We start from the raw sequence: 16,884 nt of genomic DNA, 5'->3' as shown, positions 1-16,884 counted from the left end.
AGCCGCCGTGCGCGGGGGGAGCCCTGCGGGGCTGCCCGGCCGCGGCCTCGCTGGAGGCGCCTCGGGAGCTCGCGGCTTCCCTCCGCTGCCCTGTCCCGGCCCTTTCTGCTCTGCTCCCCGGGGCTGCCCGGCTGCCCGCGGGGGGGGTGCGGCCGTTGCTCGGTGCCTCCGCACCGCCTGAACCGCAGCCGGGGCTGGGCTCTGCCCCCGCCGCAGGTACTCCCCTGCCGCCTCCTCAGTGCAGCTGCGGCGTTCCTGGAAGCGCGCACCAGGGCGGCAGAGCTGCGCGGGGGGCCGAAATGCTGGTGCGGAGAGCAGCAGGGCTCGTGGCCGAGCTGCAGGCACTCACGCGGGAGACGTTACCCCACCGAGAGCTCCAGGGTCCCCCCAGGAAGGGCAGCAGGGCCCCGTGGCACGGCTGCCGCAGCAGAGCTGCGCTTCACCAGTGCCTCCATAAGCTCTCCCCGTGATCCTGCTGCGGTTTATTCCTCGTCGGAGGCGCTGGGGCGCATCAGCGGTGGCTGCTCCGGGAGGGTGAGACACATCTGGGCGCATCCAAACCTGGCAGCAGATCAAAGGCAGGAGCTGACTGGTTCTGGCTGTTGCCTCCACGCCTGTCCCTGCCTGCAGCAGTCAATGGACAGCTTCCTGCCGCGTGGGAACTAGGCTCTTGGGAGCAAGGCAACGCTCTGGGGAGCTGCTCTGAGGAGGGATGAGGCAGCCCCAGAGCTGGAGAACGGTGATGACACCAGCAGGGATGTGGTCCCACATCTAGGGGCTGCGCATGGGGTGAGAGCCCTTGTGACAAGGCACAGAGCCATGGAGGCAGGTGGAGGTGGCCCCTTCTGCGTGTCTAGGTGTGGTGTGGCACGTACCTGTCCCAGCGGCTGGTCAGGGCAAGGCTGAGCTAATGAAGCTCTCTCCCATCAGTGCATTTCCACCCAGCACATTTCCTTCCCAGCAGAGACCATCATTTGACACGCTCCCTGTTCTTGCTCTGCCTGTGGATCACATGGAGCAATGAGCAGCTTTGCCAGGGTCACCCTGGAAGGCTGCAGCAATTCATAGAATCACAGAACCCCAGCCTGGTTTGGGTTGGAAGGGACCTTAAAGCTCCTCCAGCTCCAACCCCTGCCACGGGCAGGGACCCCTTCCACTGGAGCAGCTTGCTCCAAGCCCCTGTGTCCAACCTGGCCTTGAGCACTGCCAGGGATGGGGCAGCCACAGCTTCTCTGGGCACCCTGTGCCAGCGCCTCAGCACCCTCACAGGGAACAGCTTCTGCCTCAGAGCTCATCTCAGTCTCCCCTGTTGAAGCGTGAACCCCTTGTGCTATCGCATCAGTCCTTGATAAAGAGTCCTGTCCTTTCCAGCATCCTTGTGAGCTTCTCGTAAACCAAACACCCTCACGTCCTTCTCCTCAGGGCTGCTCCATCCATTTTCCTTCCAGCCTGTATTTGGATTGCCCCAGCCCAGGGGCAGCATCGTGCTCTTGGCCTTGTTGAACTCCATGAGGTTCACATGGTCCCACCACTCCAGCCTTTCCAGGCCCCTCTGGATCCCATCCCTTCCCTCCAGTGTTTCGACCACACCACACAGCTTGGAATCAGCCACAAACTTGCTGAGGGCGCTCGATCCCACTATGTTCCCACTATCCATGTCATCAACACAGATGTTAAACAGCACCGGTCCCAGTACCAGGCCCTGAAGAGCACCACTTGTACCATGGCCCCATGTGCCTTGATGTAAGACCAAGCCCCAGGCTGCAGTGCAGCACATTGGGAAGGTCTCATTCCACCAGAAAACCCGAGCAGACTGGAGTGACCCCATGTCCATGTAGAGTGCCCAGGGCCAGGCAGGGCCCCCAGGTCTGCATGGAGACCATGCCACTGCTCAGATCCATGCTGCTGCTTCCCAGTGCAGCAGGGAGGAGGAGGAGAGGTGATGAATTTGACCTGCAGCGCCCACCACAACCATCCCCGCAAAGGCTGCAGCCACTGGGCCCTCCCTGGGCGTCAGCCAGGCTGCGTGGGACCGGAGCAGGGGCACAGAGAGCTGCTTTGTCCTGTGGAAGCAGCCTCTCTCGCAGCCAGGCACAGTGACACATAGAAAAATAACTGTAAGTAAGAGACACTGTGAAGCCCTGGGAGGGGAAGAGCTGGGTAAGCAAATGCAGAAAGCCACACGGGTAGGAAATAGATTGTAATCTCCCTAACGAACTGCAGTTCATCTGTGTGAGCAACTGTGAACCAGGTTTGATGCTACCAGCGCCTCTTTCCAGAGGAGACCCTTATGTGACCAGGGGGTCTGTGTGCCCTGTCCAATAAAGACCCCAAACCTGCAGGTGAATGGGACTGTATTTAAACACAGGAGCTTGGAAAAACTAACCCCAGTGTTGGCATGGGTGGGTTTTTTCCATGCAGGGAGGTTTGCCAGCAGACTTGGCTTTTATTCTGAGGTTTTTGAGGAGCAAATGAGCTGGAGGAGCCAGGCCAGGCTAGCGTTACTGAAAAGAGCTGCCACATCCACCAGCTGCTGGTTCCAGTGGGCCCTGCGAGTGTTTGCTATTGCCTTGGACCACATCCTGTCCCAAGACTCCTAAAACGGGAGTCCTGCTGTGCAAGGGCAAAGACCTAAACATGGCCCAGAACACCGTTACCTTTCTATACAAGCACTTAATTAATCACGTAGAGGTGTTTTTGCCCCAAGACATTACCCCTGTGCCAGTCCTGCAGCCCAGTGTAGTTCATCATCTACAACCAGTTCACCAGAGTCTGTGTCCCTCCTAACCAAGCCCAAACCTACTGGTGGAGCCTCTTGCTGTGGCTGGTGCCTCATTCCTTTTAGTGGGCTCTTTTCTACAGTGGGAATCAAAGCCCCACAACTGCCAAGGAGGGAGGTCTGGTGCCTGCAGGGCCACAGATGTGTGGGGAAGAAAGCCTGCAGGGCAGCAGCTCCAAAAGCTTTGTTGCTTGTTGGTTTCTGCTAATACCTACATGACTCCAGTGACTAAGAACCACCTTCAGAGAATGCACGTGGTAGTTAAAGACACCACAGCCCTTCTGTGCGGTGGTCAGAAGGTACCTCTCAGCCTGCCAAGGCTTCCTGTTGAAGGGCCATGCACCCATGGGCACACTGAGCGATGCAGAAGGGTTGCTGGTGGAAACCAAGAGGGAAGTGCAGCTCTGGGCCACACTGTCCAGACCCACTGGTGGCTTTTTCTTTTAGGCATGGTGGAAACCAGAGTCTGGGGAGCTGAGTCCAAGTCCCACACCAGGGCAGCCCTGAGGAGATGGCTCTGCTGCCTTCTCCCCAACATGGGACTGTCTGAGCCTCCAACACGGGGCTAAGCCTCCTGGCCTGTGGTGGCTGCAGCCCTTCCTGAAGAAAATGGGAGCATCTCTGCCTCCTGTGTAGTCATCTCTAGGCTCTGTGCTGGTCCCCACTTGTCTCCATCCGGAGATGGCTGAGTCGACTGTGTCTGCTCAGAGAGATCTGCTGTGCCCTGCAGCTCCCCACTGGGCTCTGCCATCCTCCAGGCTAGTTGCTGGGCTCTGTGGCCATGGGGTCCGCATCCGGAGACGGCAGCACGCTGCTGTTCCCACCATTGCTCATGTTTTCCTTGCTGATGTCCTTTGTGGGGTCGCTGCCTTTACCCTCCACTTTCTGCTTGAGTTTGAGGGAGGAATCTCTCTGGGAGAGGAGGGGTTGGTAGCCAGCAAAGCCGCCTCCACTCACGTTTGTACGCTTGTCTGGACATGGAGAGAAAGATTTGTTTTACCCAGGGCCCAAACTCACCTTTCAACTAAGGAAAAGGCTTGTGGGGTCTCTGCTTGCCAGAGGTGGTGGGGTATCTCTGAAAGATGGGGCTTCTTCCAGCCCCCAGGCATCCCCAGATGGGTGGGAGACTGGGCTCCTGCCCCAGCATGGCTGTGCTGAGGAGGGCAGGGTGGGTGGGATGGTCCATGTCTTACCTCCCGGCCCAATGGGGTGCATCAGCCGGTTCATCTGGACATTCCAGTGCTTGACGTTGGTGCTGGCCTGTCGCAGCTTCCGCTGGGCCGCCTGCGAGGGGATGGAGGAGAGGGATGAGCCAGCCCTGACAGACCCTGACCCAGGACCACGGGCAGGAGTTTCCCTGACTAAGCCGGGACTGGAGGCTCCCTCTGGGATAGAGACCCAGCTCACCCTCCTCTAGGTCACCTGCTCCCCCTGGAATCCTCCCCCCTCCACACACTTCCACTGTCAACATCCCTCTGGGCACCTGCATTGTCTCCCTGGGTTGGGAAGCACTTTGTCCTATCTCAGCCACTGAATCACCCTGTGCCTGCACAAGGCACAGCTCAAAAAGCCCCCGGGGCAATACCAGCTTGGTCCCCAGAGCTGCTGAGTCCCCCTCAGTGTGGAGGTGACTTGGGAAGGGCTGGGAAGTCTGCCAGGGCTCACAGCATGAAGGGATGTGGCACTGATGTGATGCTCACCATGAAGTCTTGGTCCACCCGCTGCCTGTTCAGTCTCACTTCTTCCAGCTGCTTCTGCGCCTCTTCCAGACACTTGTTCTTGTTCTCCATCTCCTGCTTGAGGACTTGCTTCTCCCGCTGAGTTTTGATGATATATTCCTCTTGCTCCTCCTTCAGCTTCATCAGCTGCTTCAGCTTCTCCTCCTCCTCAGCCAGCAGCCTGTCAACAAAGAGAAAGAGGTGAGGAAATCCTTGTACCACTTCTTCCACCAGCTTCCCCCATTCTTGCATACTGGGAAGTCACCAGCACACCCCAGTACCCTGGGGAGCATCGCATTGCCCAGGGGAGTGTGTCCCCATGCTCAGCCCTTGAAGCGGGGTTGGTTGAGGAGGAGCAGAGATGCCCTGGTCCTACCTGGCCTGCGCGTATCTCACAGACTCCTCATCCTGCCGCGCTTTCACCTCCTGCTGCAGGGCCTCCTGCAAACGCTCCTGCATGTCCTCCAGCTCCAGGATGCGCTTGCGCTGACGCTCTGCCTCTGCCTCCTTCAGCACCATCTCTGCCTGCATGGAGGCGCGAGCCTGTGGCAGCAACAGAAGCCATCAGCACCGGCAGCTCCGGAGCCATCACCACCATCCCCAAGACCCCTTTATCCTGACATCCCTGGGTGGATGGGGACAGACATGTCCTGCACCAGAAAAGCCCATAGAGCTCTGAAGCAAAGCTGTCTCCATGCTGAGGAGACACACTGAGGAGACACACTGCATCATGGTTGGACTTGATGATCTCCAAGGTCTTTTCCAACCTAGCTGATTCTATGAGTCTATGATTTGGAGCCAGTGCTGGCTGCAAGGTCAGAAATGGGCTCCTTGGCCACCCCAGCACTACTGCTCACCTCTCACCTGCCCCCCAACTTCGTACATCCTGGGGCAGGTTGTCCTTATCACCTGCTCCTCAGGTATCTCATGCGTGGAGGCACTGACCCCCCTCTGTCCCTCATCCCAGGTCATATCAGCCCCTGGGGTTCCTAGAGGTGATGGGTGCCAGCAGCACTGTTACAAGGCCTGGACATGCTCCTAGAAGCTCCTTCAAACCCCGTGCTGCCATGGGAAGGGAAGGGATGGAAGCACCCACCCCATGAGCACCGCAGCCCTGTGGCAGGACACCCCACAGGGATGCACTCGCCTGCTCAGCCTCCCGCAGCTGGATCTCCAGGGTCCTCTGCATCTCCTCGTGCTGCTGCCTCCGCCGCTGCTCCTCCTCCTGCAGGAGCATCTCCGCCTGCCGCTGGGCCTCCTTGAGCAGCTCCAGCTCCTGCAGCTTCCTCTCCTTCTCCTCCTGGAGCTGCTTGAGCCGCTGCGTCTCCTCCTCCTTGGCTGCCTTGCGCTGCTCCCTCTGCTCCCGCTGCTCTCGGCGCTTCTGCTTCAGGTCTTTGTGCAGGGATTTCTTGCCCTCAGCCTGCAGCCGGATGGCCGTCTGGATGGCTGGGGAGGGAAGGGATGGTCAGCGGGGACATAGAGTGGGGCATGGGGAAGCTGGGGAGGGGACACAGGGAGGGACATGGACCTAGTGTCCACTCCTGGCGCTGCCGGGTGTCGGAGGCGCTCATCTCGTAGGTGCGAGACGGGGTCTTCACACAGAACATGCACCTCTTCCCATCCCGGTCAGGCAGCACCTGCAGTGACAGGACACAGGATGGTGTTACCCCCCTGTACCCCACCTTATCCCCACTTTGTTCAGCCACAGGACAGATGTGAGACTGTGTATTCTGGGGTTCCCCTTCCTGTCCTGCTGTACCTCCACGCAGCAGTGCTTGTCCAGCGTGATGCTCCCCTTCTTCTCCTTCCGTTCCTCACTCATGTAGTAGGACAGGACACTGGGCTTCAGAGTGAACCACCTCTCTGACCAGTTCCTCCTCAGCTGGCCCTTCTTCCAGAGATAGCCCTGCTCCCAAGAGACACAGGCATCAAAACCAGTGTGTGAGCAAGACAGGGTTTGTACCCCAGTATGTGTGGGTTCCTTGCCTGTTTGAGCACATCCTCGATGACCTCCTGGTACACCTCCTCTATGGCCATGCTCACGGCCTCCTGCTCAATGCCGCGCAGGAACCGCCCCGAGTTCACCATGTCCAGGAACTGCCAGACCGTGAGCCCGCCCTGCCCCTGCGGCTCCTGGCACAGGTAATCATCCAGCTCACAGGAGCTCAGCTCCACATTCATGGCTGTGCAGATCTTCTTCAGCAGATACTCCACCTGTGGGGATGGGGAACGCAGCGACAGGGAGAAGTGAGAGCTGTCCTACCCCACTGCATCACTCTGGAGAGCCCAAGACCACATCTGTCTCCTGCCTGGAGATGCAGGACCCTTATCCCAGACTCATCACCCCTTGTGATGGTTGATGGTCATGGCCAAGGCATTCCAGGCAGGTTGACCTTTTTCAAAGCCAGGCTGGACAGAGCCTTGGGTGACATGGTCTAGTGTGAGATGTCCCTGCCCACGGCAGGGGGTTGGAACTGGATGATCCTAAGGTCTGTCCAACTTAAACCAATCTGTGATTGGGTTAAAGCTTAACCACTGCTGGGAGGTTTTTCCTTTTAACCACAAGACTGAAATGGTTTTAGCTTGTTTGGCTGCAGAAGTCAAGTGCCTGAGACGGTTGGCCAAGACAGCCAACACTGCTGTCCCTGCAACCGAGCCTGTAAGGCCGGTGTCCCAGACCATGGTCCTGACCTCAGCACTGCTCTGTTATCCAGCTGGAGTCATAAGAACACTGAGGGAAGGGAAGGACTCTATGGAGGAGATGAGCATTGCTTTGAAATTGTAAATACACTGCTTTAAAGAAGAGCTAAAGTGGTTCACACAATATTGGGAAGGCTTAGTTCAGTTTGAGTGCAAGGATGCTGCAGAGGGTCTCTGTCAGGGCCTGTAGGGACAGGCCACGGCGAATGGCTTTAGCCTGCCCGAGGGGAGACTGAGATGAGCTCTTAGGCAGAAGCTGTTCCCTGTGAGGGTGCTGAGGCGCTGGCACAGGGTGCCCAGAGAAGCTGTGGCTGCCCCATCCCTGGCAGTGCTCAAGGCCAGGTTGGACACAGGGGCTTGGAGCAAGCTGCTCTATGGAAGGTGTCCCTGCCCGTGGCAGGGGGCTGGAAGTGAATGAGTTTTAGGGTCCCTTCCAACACAAACCATTCTATGGTTCTGTGATTCTGTGATATGTTTTGCTGCTAGCTCTTCTCTACCCACCACCTAGGGCCCAAGGAGGGTGGTGGCTGCAGAGAGCCCAGCAGAATGGTGGAGCACAGCAGAGTCCCATCACCCACTGCATTTTTTTCATCATCCAAGTAGGAGAAGGGCGAGAATTTAATATAATTTCTGGTTTTCCTCTTTTTATTTCAAGCTCAGCCCCGTGAGCAGAAAGATGATTCAGTGTGTCACGGGCTGGGGAACAGGAAGCGCCTCTCCCGGGGGCAGGAAGTGCGGTCGCCCTCCCTCAGCTGCGCAGCACTGCTGCTCTTGTCTCCTTTTTCCCTTTTCTCTGGCTTTTCTGCAGAGCTCAATTGGTTCATGGGGTAGAAGCTGACGGCAGCTGCTTGCCCAGCTCAGCTCCTCCTGCTGAGGCTTCTGAGCTTGTCTCCCTTCTCATGGGGTTTCAGCTGACCTCCTCCTCCTCCAAATGCCGGGTGGGATTTGGGGATTTGGGTGGCATTTGGAGGTTACTGCCAGATGCTTTGCTGCTCCTGGGTACCTCACTCTTAACCCTCTGGATGCTGGACAGGGTTTGGGTGGCTGGTGGCAGAGAGAGGGGCAGCCAGGTCTGCTCTGCCCCTGCCTTCGTGGTGGCACAGGCTGTAAAACCCCATCCAGCCTGACAGCGTCATGGAGCAAGCACCCACTGTGCCAGATTTGAAGGTTTTCTCATAATCTTCTCTTTCTCCTCCTGAAAAGCAGGAGTCCTCTTCTAGCACCATGCTCAGCTCAGCCCTTGGGTGGGATGTAAGGGCTTTAAGCATGGGACCAGGCTGAGGAGGAGCTGAGCTGTGGATGGTTCTTGGGCTGGGGCTCTGAAACCTGGCCCATTCACTTCACAGCAGGCAAAAGAGCTTGTTGTAGGCTTGGACGATGGAAGAACAAGATGGACTACCTCATCGTCCAAGACATCTGTATGTGAGAGGCTTCAGCATTTTGGAGGGGTCATCCCAGCTGCTCCCAACGGAATCCTGGGCAAATGGGGGTGTCCATGGGCATAGCTGGGGGTGCACAGGGCACACAACCCCCTCCTCTCACTGCTCCCCTGCTTGCTGTCACCCGGGAGCACCACATCTTGCAGGATGTGGTGGGACATGCCAGGAAGCGATAGCGGGATGCGTCAAACCCAACCAGGGCTCTGCCAGCACGCACAGCCCAGGGAGGTTGTGGATGAGGAGGGGGAAGAGGAAGGTCCTACCTCGTCCGGCACCATGACGAGAGGGTATTTGTCTTCAGACAGAAAGTTGAAGAGACACCAGAGCTTGAAGGCATCTTGGTGGGACACGACACTATTCCCATTCCGGTCAGGCTTGTAATTCTTCTTTGCTGTCAAGGTCCAGCAGAGCTCATCAAAGTTCTCTTTGACAAAAGCACCTTCCACCACCTGCAGGCAGGAGTCAGCGGTGAGCTGGTGCTGCAGGGCTGTGGAGGGGGGTTCTGGGGAGGAAACGGAGGAGGGAAGAAACCCTCACACCTGAAATCTCCTCTAGACCCACAACCAGAGTGTAAGAGGGCACTGCCCCATGATGCCAGACTACACATCCCTAGCACAGGCCCCTTACACAGGTAAGCAAGGTGTCCTGGCTGATAGAGAAGATGCTACAGGACTGCTGCAGCATGGCCCAGCTTTGGAGCACCAGCAGGAGTCTGGCTGCATCTGGCTGCTCCATCCTGGTGTGCTGCCAACACGAGGGCAAACCACAGCCTGTAGCAGGGCTGGAGAAATACCTTTGGGTGGCAGCAAGCTGAAAGCCCCTCTTACAAGGAAAACCCACTTCCCCTTCTCCTGCTGCCTCGGATTTTATCAGCCATGGCAAAACCAGAAGAGGCTTTAAAGCTCATCTCCCAGAGAACTACCTGGGGAACTGGAAGGATTTCAACCGCTCTGTGGCAGAGAGATGGGGCTGGGCTGACCTTGTGCAGCTCTTTTCCTGGGGCAGAGGATGCTGGGGAAGGCTTTGCCCTCATCCACTGTGGATCAGATCCCTGCAGCTGAGATCAGTGTCCCTGGACCAGGCTGGGCAGCTCCTGAGCAGTTCAGCGCAAGACAAAGACCAGCCCAGGGACCAGCCCGGGGAAGCAGCAGGGACAGAAGGGTTACTGAACCCAGCTCCAGCCCCCTCTTCCTTCTAGCATGCAGTGGAAGAAAGTTGTCAGTCATTTTAATTCTCCACCCAGGCACAAAGTCTCTCCTTCACCAAACAAAGGTGCCTTTGAGCCATGCGAGAAGAAGGGAGAAAGGCTCTGCCCACACCAACCTCTGCTGCTGCCCTGGCACCTCGTCCTCCAACTTCTCCTCCCCTTTGCCAAATGAGGTCACACCTCAGATTTAACAGGGGTGGAAAGGAAAAGGGGTTGATTTCTCTCTCTGAGCCCTATAGGAAGTGTGGGCAGAGACGCACCTCCATCCACAGCCTTGACGGAAACGGCTGACTTCATCCTTGCCAAGGAGATGCTGAGTATGAAACATTTCTCACTTGGTTTGGCATTCACCTGAGTGCTCCCAACTTCCTGTATCCCTTTTCCAGACATCAAGACATGGGATCTCCAGGAACAGAGGGGAGAGGAGCCATGGGAGCAGACCTGGCAGCACCCAGCAGGTCATGGCGGGGTTGGCCAAGGGGCTCACCTTATCCAGGATGTACTTGTTGAGGTAGGGCATGTAACCCTGGCTGGACACCGGCCCGTCGTCATCGTCACGGAAATGCTCTTCCAGCGCCACGGGGTCGTGGGGGATGCACAGCACCGTGTACAGGTTATGAGACAGCACCTGCCGGAGCAGTAGAGATAGGGAGAAGGTGAACAACCCCGGCACATCCCCATGGTGTCACCAAACCACCTGAGGACCGTGGTTTGGGTTTGGCAGGGAGACAGCTTTACATTCCCAAGTGTAAACCTTACAGAATGAGTCAGAAACAGGCAAAAATTGAGGATTTTTTCACGTTCATTTCTTAGCACATAGGGAAGTTTGTGGTGGTTTTTTTTTTTTAAAGGCTGTTACAAATGTTACAGAGCAAACAGGACATGTTTTGATCTAGGAAAGATGATAAGCCACCCGGAGCCAAGCTGTTTGGCAGCTGCCCTTTCTGATTTCTCAACAACATAACTAATGACAGCAGCCAGCCTGACCCCAGCTGTGCCAGTGGGGCACAGAAAGACACAAAGATGAATCCCAGAATCCCAGATTGGTTTGGGTTGAAAGGACGTTAAATCTCATTCAGTTCCAATCCCCTGCCACAGGCACGGACCCCTTCCACTGGAGCAGCTTGCTCCAAGCCCCTGTGTCCAACCTGGCCTTGAACACTGCCGGGGATGGGGCAGCCACAGCTTCTCTCCCAAGAAAAGCATGTTTTGAAGCTCCCAGATTTCCCATGTGCTGGAAAGCCCACACTGGAGCCAGGCTGCCCATGAACACCACCAGCATCTCCAGCTTGCGATACCAGGCAGGCGGTTGTCTCCTTGTCTTTACCTCCCAGCAAGCAGGAGATGGTAAATGAGCATCCCAATGAGGGTTGGCAGGGATGGCTTGTAGGATCTGCAGGTGCAGCTTGCCAAGGGCTCAAGACCAGTGCCACGGGTTAGTGGTGGCCTTGGCAGTGCTGGGGAACAGTTGGACTTGATGAGCTTAAAGCTCTTTTCTAACCCATTGATTCCATGGTTCTAAGAGAGGTGCTGGGAGCTGGTGTGCAGCATCCCTGCTCCTCCTGAGCTGGAAGCTTCCTCGCTGCAGAAGAGGAGGCGCCGGAGGCCAAGCACTGCTGCAGCTGGAAACGGTTCTTGCTCAACCAGATTTTCTTTCTCTTCTTCACCCCCCTGGACTGATGCTATCAGCAGAGCTCCACCCTCATCTCAAACACTGAGCGGGCTGTAGCCCTGAGCACTGCTGCTGCTATGGCTGAGCCTTTCGGAGTTCAGTGCAGCCCCAGGGTCCATGCAGGGGTGGAAAGCACTGGGCATCCTCCAGGACAGTGAACAAATCCATCAGGATGGATTGAAAGTTTGGAAATTGCATCCTGTTCTGCACTTGCAATGCTGGGCCTCATCCCCATCGCTCGCACTTCCTCTCACAGAACCCCAAAAAGCCCTGGGAGCTGGCGCATGCACCCTTGGGTCACAGCCAGCACCCCAAGCCCCTCCATCCATCCCGGCATGCTGTGAACCTCACCCCCTCTGCTCCATCACCTACAGAATCCCCTTCTGATTCCTACAGAATCTGCCTCCCTCGGGCAGGGAGGAAAGCCCCAGCCAGGCTGATGGTGGGGTGATGGTGGGGAGCCAGGGCTGCCCAAACCCCACATAGGGAGGAGAGGTGGGAAACCACCCCAGCCCCCCCACCGGCTTCTGAAATGGGGGCTAGGAGGGGAAAATAACAGCAGGGAGAAGAGAAAGGATGCTGTAAGAGCAGTTTGCTGGCACAGCCTTTCCATGCAGGGGGTGGGCAGAGGTCTGCCTGACACCCCTGAGCATCCCAGATCCCTCTGACCACCAGCCCCAATACTGTTCTCCACCCTCTCCTCTGCTCTCATGCTCCCCATCACATCCCATTCCCATACCTCTGCACAGATTTGACACAGACGGAGAATGGCAGTGCCATTCTTCAGCCCCATGGAAGGTGCTGGGGGTGATGCCAGGGCTGGGGGTGACATTTCAGGCTGGAACCTGGCTCCCTGTGCTAAACACAAACCCCTGGCAGGCAGGAGCAGGGGGGATCGGAGCTGCTGCACGACACAGGGACTGTGGCTGCTGCCTCAGTTTGCCCAAGTGCAAACCTGCCAGACCAGCTCTGCAGAGGAAACCAAAGCTTCCCCAGAGCTGGGGGTGCAGGGAGCCCTGTCCCAGGGGACCCCAGCATGCCTTTGTCAGCAGCAAGGGTCCCTTGAGCTGCAGTGAGGAGGACACAAGTGGGGCTGCTGCCTCAGCACCCTATCAGCTCCAGACCTTGGAAAAGGCTTTTCCCCTTGCCTGCATGGATGAGCTACTCTCAGACCTGTTGCTGGCCAAACTGGGACCCACTGGCCTGTGCCAAGAGCCATTTGTGCTCCCCGACAGGCAGCTCTTCATTTAAACCACTCACCTGTCCCCCTGCCTCTTCCTCTCCTCACCCAGGGGCTTCGCCTCAGAAGACCAAGCTCCTGGATGGAGCAAACCCCTCCTAATCCTCCACAACAGGGACAGGAGCAGAACAGAGGTGCTGAGAAGCACCAGGACAGTGCTCAGACTGCCTCAAAGGACTCCATGAGAGCAGCATCCTGCATCCCACATCCCAGCTAGCATCCCTGGAGACTGGGTGTAGCTCCACCAGCTTGGCCAGGGAGGATGTGAAGGCACAGAGAGAGAGGATAAAATCCTGTCCAAGAGCAGGGCTGGTGCGTGCCCGCACTGGGAACAGAGCTGCCTGACATTGCTTGCTGTGTAGCACTCAACCACAACTGTCTTTCCTTCCTGTGCAGACACACACCTACACATCTGCACACGCTTCCTTGCATGGGAGTGTCCATGCAAAGAACTCAACTGCTCAACCTATGGCTTTGAAATGCTGATAAATTGACTTGTGCTGGAGAGAGGTTGGAGTTAAGTGCCTGGCTCCATTTGCTGCTCCTCCACCACCAAATCCCACCCCAGCTCCTGGGGCTGGGTTTGTTTCTGGAGGTGCAAATGCTATGAACACCAGCACTTCTCCCACCCTTCTTCAAGACCCTTCTTGCAGCAACACACCTGAGTGAGGGAACAGAGCAGAGCCTGGGAGGAGCTTGAAGGGGACATGGCCACTGTGGCTTTAACAAACCTGTGAGACCCTGGATTTCTTCTGCATGGAACGAAGAGAAACCCCAGTGCAAGCTTGTGTAGGCTGGAGCAAACCCAAGCCAGCATTTGGTAGTAACAGGGATGCAAAGGAGCTCTCCCCAGACTCAAAAGCGAGTGGAAAGTTATCCAGAGTTGACCTTCAGCATAGAATCATAGAACTATGGAATCATAGAACCATAGAATCAATTGGGTTGGAAAAGCCCTTCAAGCTCATCCAGTCCAACCCTTCCCCAGCACTGCCAAGGCCACCCCTAACCCATGGCACTGAGGCCTCGTCTCCACGCTGTGTGAACACTTGCAGGGCTGGTGCCTGCAGCTCTGCCCTGGGCAGCCTGTTCCAATGCCCGAGCACCCTCTGGGGCAGGAATTGTTCCTCAGCTCCATCTAAACCTCCCCTGCCACCATCCCGTGCCGTTGCTGAAGGCGGATAGAAAACCAGCGAGGGGTGAATCTTCTTTCCCCCTGGGCAAAGCCACTGTGGAGACACCATCCCAGCTCCCCGGATCCCCTACATGAGGGTCTGCAGCTCCCGTCCCCCCTGCCCAAGCTCCCTGAGAAACTGCTGTTCAAATTCGGGTCTCTGTGGCCTCAGCGCTGTCGCTGGTGATAAAGATCTCACAGACAAGTGCTGCACATGTTCGGGGCCAGCAGCGCGCCTGGGCTGGGCTTAGCACCCAAAGCCTCAGTGCAGGGGATGCTGTGAGGGGAGCACAACAGCCCCTCTCTGGGATTAACAAGGGAAAATAGGCTCTGGCCTGCTTTGGGATTTTCCCTAATTCCTTCAGCTATTTCACCAGCTTTAAGGAGGTGACTGTGGCTCTCACGGGCACATGGTCTGAAGGCTCTCAGCTGCAAAGCAGGAGGAACCCAGCTCCTCCAGATCCCTGCAAACAGAACTCCTCATTTTTGGGCAAAACATGCCCTGCCCACCAAGCCCAGCACCTTCCCTACAGTCTGTCCTGGGGGAAGCCCTACGAAGTATGGGGAACAGAGGAAAAGATGTTTCTTTGAACATTTCATAACTCCTCTCACAGACAGGCAGTGGCTGCCAAGTCCTGACGCAACAGCTCCCCGTGTTTTGCATGTTTCTAGCTCAGGTTTTTCCTCTGCATCGCAGCCCCAACCAGCATTTCCCACCCCAGCACCAGACTAAGAACCACATGGGGACATTTACTCAGGAGCGAAAAAAAAAAAAAAAAAGAAAAAGAGGAGTCCCATCATTTGTGAAGGGAAAAAGAACCTAAAAATCAGTAACCATCATCGCAGCCAAGGTGCAGCCTGACAGAGTTACCCAGAGCCTGTCCTGGAGGCAGAGAAAAAGGTTGTTAAAGCCATGACAGTTCTAAGAAGGGCTGAATGCAGGAGCCCTCTGAGGGGGTGGGGGACAGAGGAAAGCAGAGATTTCTTCAACACTGTTATTTCTGGCCAGACCACTGAGGAGGTTTAGCTTAAAATCAGGCTGCCTCTACCTCACAACCTGCTGGCTGAACAGGAAGCAGAAACATGGGTGCTCCAGCAAGCAAGAAAATATAAACCCAATTTGGGCTGTTGGCCATAAAAAGCATAAGAAACTGAAGACAGCTGAGAACAATTAAAACCAACTAAAAATTAGACTTCTCCTCATTTTCACCTAGAAAATACATTTGAGCATTAACTCTCTCTCCTCTCCTCCCCCCCCTTTTTTCGTTAAGGGAGACAAGGCAGAGCCAGCAAATGCCACCAAACCCAGCGTGGAGCTAACAGCAAGGTCTTACCAATCTTAACAATCCCTCCATGGAATCTCAGGGGCGATGCACAGCATCCCTGGACCTGCTCTACTCCTCACAGCCCACCCGCTGGAGCACTCTTGAGTCCCACTGGGAGCTCACCTTGAGCTGGGATTTGGAGACCTTGCCGCTCTTCTCCACGTCCAGGGCGGTGAACGCGTACCAGATGGACTTGAGGAGCTCCGCTCGCAGGTCCATGGCTACGGGCGGCGGTGGCAGAGGCGGCTCTGCCGAGGCCGAGGATCCGGTTCCAGGAAACCGCCTGCCCCGACAGCCCCGGGCGCTGGGGGACGCACGCAGCAGCAGCGCCATCTGCTTGGGTGCACCCCAGAGGAGCCCACGGGCCCCATCGTAGCCCTATGGCCCACCCCCCCATCGCAGCCCCACAGTCCCCTGGTCTGCAGGTCTTCGTGCCAGAACCCTCATGCACACAGAAGCATAATCCGGGGCTCAGGGAACACAATCACCACAGGGATTCGGAACCCTTCGCTAGCTCAGCCTGGAGATCAAAAGCTTTCTCAGCATTCATGTTCTGCAGAGAGTAATTCCCTCATTGGCTCAAAGAGCAGCTTCCTCTTCTGGGATTTAAATTGATACAGGGTTAATGAAATGTACAAAGGAAAAATACAGGGGATTGTATAAGAGAGTTAGAAGAATCCCTTGCTTAAACAAAAGTATTGTCTGCTGTGAACACCTATCATGCTTACTACTGATAAGGGGAGGAGACAGAGGCCTGATTCTACTGATAAGCAACTATTGACAAGGAAATGCGAATGTCTGGGTCTATTGATAAGGGGGAGAAGCTGATGATTTATGGATGAGGTACCGACTAAACCCTAAAGCCATGCGCAAAGAGTAAAAGGTGAAAAGTTTAAGAAGAGGAAGACTCATTTACTTCATCTTGAGGACCCCTGCCCACAGGAGGAAGACTCATTTACTTCATCTTGAGACCCCTGCCCATGACCAGAGGGGGCACTGCACAGGTGCAAAGGACCTTCTAGCTCATTATAATACGAAGCGGGGACAGATACTAAATATGCATGGCGTAAGGGAATAAATGTAAAGGAAAAACGACCCTGGGTGTGCATACTTTGGAGGAACGATCCCCATGCACCTCAGCGCTGAATAAAGCATACCTACAACTTTAATGAGTTGTGGAGTCAATCCGCGTATCAAAATGAAGTTTCCCCTCGCACCAGGAGCATGGAGCCTTTTGGAAAGGTTCCAGCTCTGCTTGTTTTGGGATCAGCTGCACCAAGGAAGGGGAGAGGAGACTGAGCCCGCAGCAGCCTTCCTGGGTTATGCCTGTTCCACACCTGCAGAACCTCACCCTCTGCAAAGACCTTGGGTACATCCATAAGAATAAAGTATCTGATTGCTGGGAGTCCACACTGGGATGGGGGTTATAGTTGGACTTGATCTTAGAGGTCTCTTTCAACTTAAATGATTTTCTGGCACTTTGTCCACAGGCTGCCCCAGGCAGAGATACCTACCCAGTGGAGAGGCTGAGGATCCTCCTGCGGGGATGAGAAGCCAGCCTGCGTCTCTCCCCTGAGCTCTGAGGGCTGCAGGATTCCTTCACAGACACTTTCTTGTATTGACACAATTCCCT

General features: G+C 56.1%; 1 protein-coding gene across 1 annotated transcript; it reads right to left on the bottom strand.

Moving 5' to 3' along the window:
• Positions 1–2,337: 2,337 nt before the first annotated feature.
• Positions 2,338–15,546, bottom strand: DEF6 (DEF6 guanine nucleotide exchange factor). Its single transcript, XM_065698473.1, has 11 exons — positions 15,375–15,546; positions 10,331–10,471; positions 8,900–9,085; positions 6,484–6,711; positions 6,257–6,403; positions 6,026–6,134; positions 5,645–5,943; positions 4,874–5,040; positions 4,480–4,678; positions 3,973–4,063; positions 2,338–3,750 (listed from the first exon to the last, which is right to left on the bottom strand). Exons 1-11 carry the CDS (start codon positions 15,468–15,470, stop codon positions 3,539–3,541), a joined length of 1,875 nt encoding a protein of 624 aa, XP_065554545.1. The 5' UTR covers positions 15,471–15,546; the 3' UTR covers positions 2,338–3,538.
• Positions 15,547–16,884: the final 1,338 nt, after the last annotated feature.

Source organism: Lathamus discolor, chromosome 19, assembly GCF_037157495.1.
Source record: "Lathamus discolor isolate bLatDis1 chromosome 19, bLatDis1.hap1, whole genome shotgun sequence".
In the NCBI taxonomy this organism is placed as follows: domain Eukaryota; kingdom Metazoa; phylum Chordata; class Aves; order Psittaciformes; family Psittacidae; genus Lathamus; species Lathamus discolor.
The sequence above is the reverse complement of the archived record's forward strand: the minus strand, read 5'-3'. Positions and strand labels throughout refer to the sequence as shown.

Coding starts and splice junctions, on each gene's coding strand:
- DEF6 (XM_065698473.1), bottom strand. CDS start 15,470: ATGGACCTGCGAGCGGAGCTCCTCAAGTCCATCTGGTACGCGTTCACC. Junction 6,404..6,483: donor TCGAGGATGTGCTCAAACAG/GCAAGGAACCCA, acceptor TCTTGGGAGCAG/GGCTATCTCTGGAAGAAGGG. Junction 3,751..3,972: donor GCACCCCATTGGGCCGGGAG/GTAAGACATGGA, acceptor CTCCATGTCCAG/ACAAGCGTACAAACGTGAGT.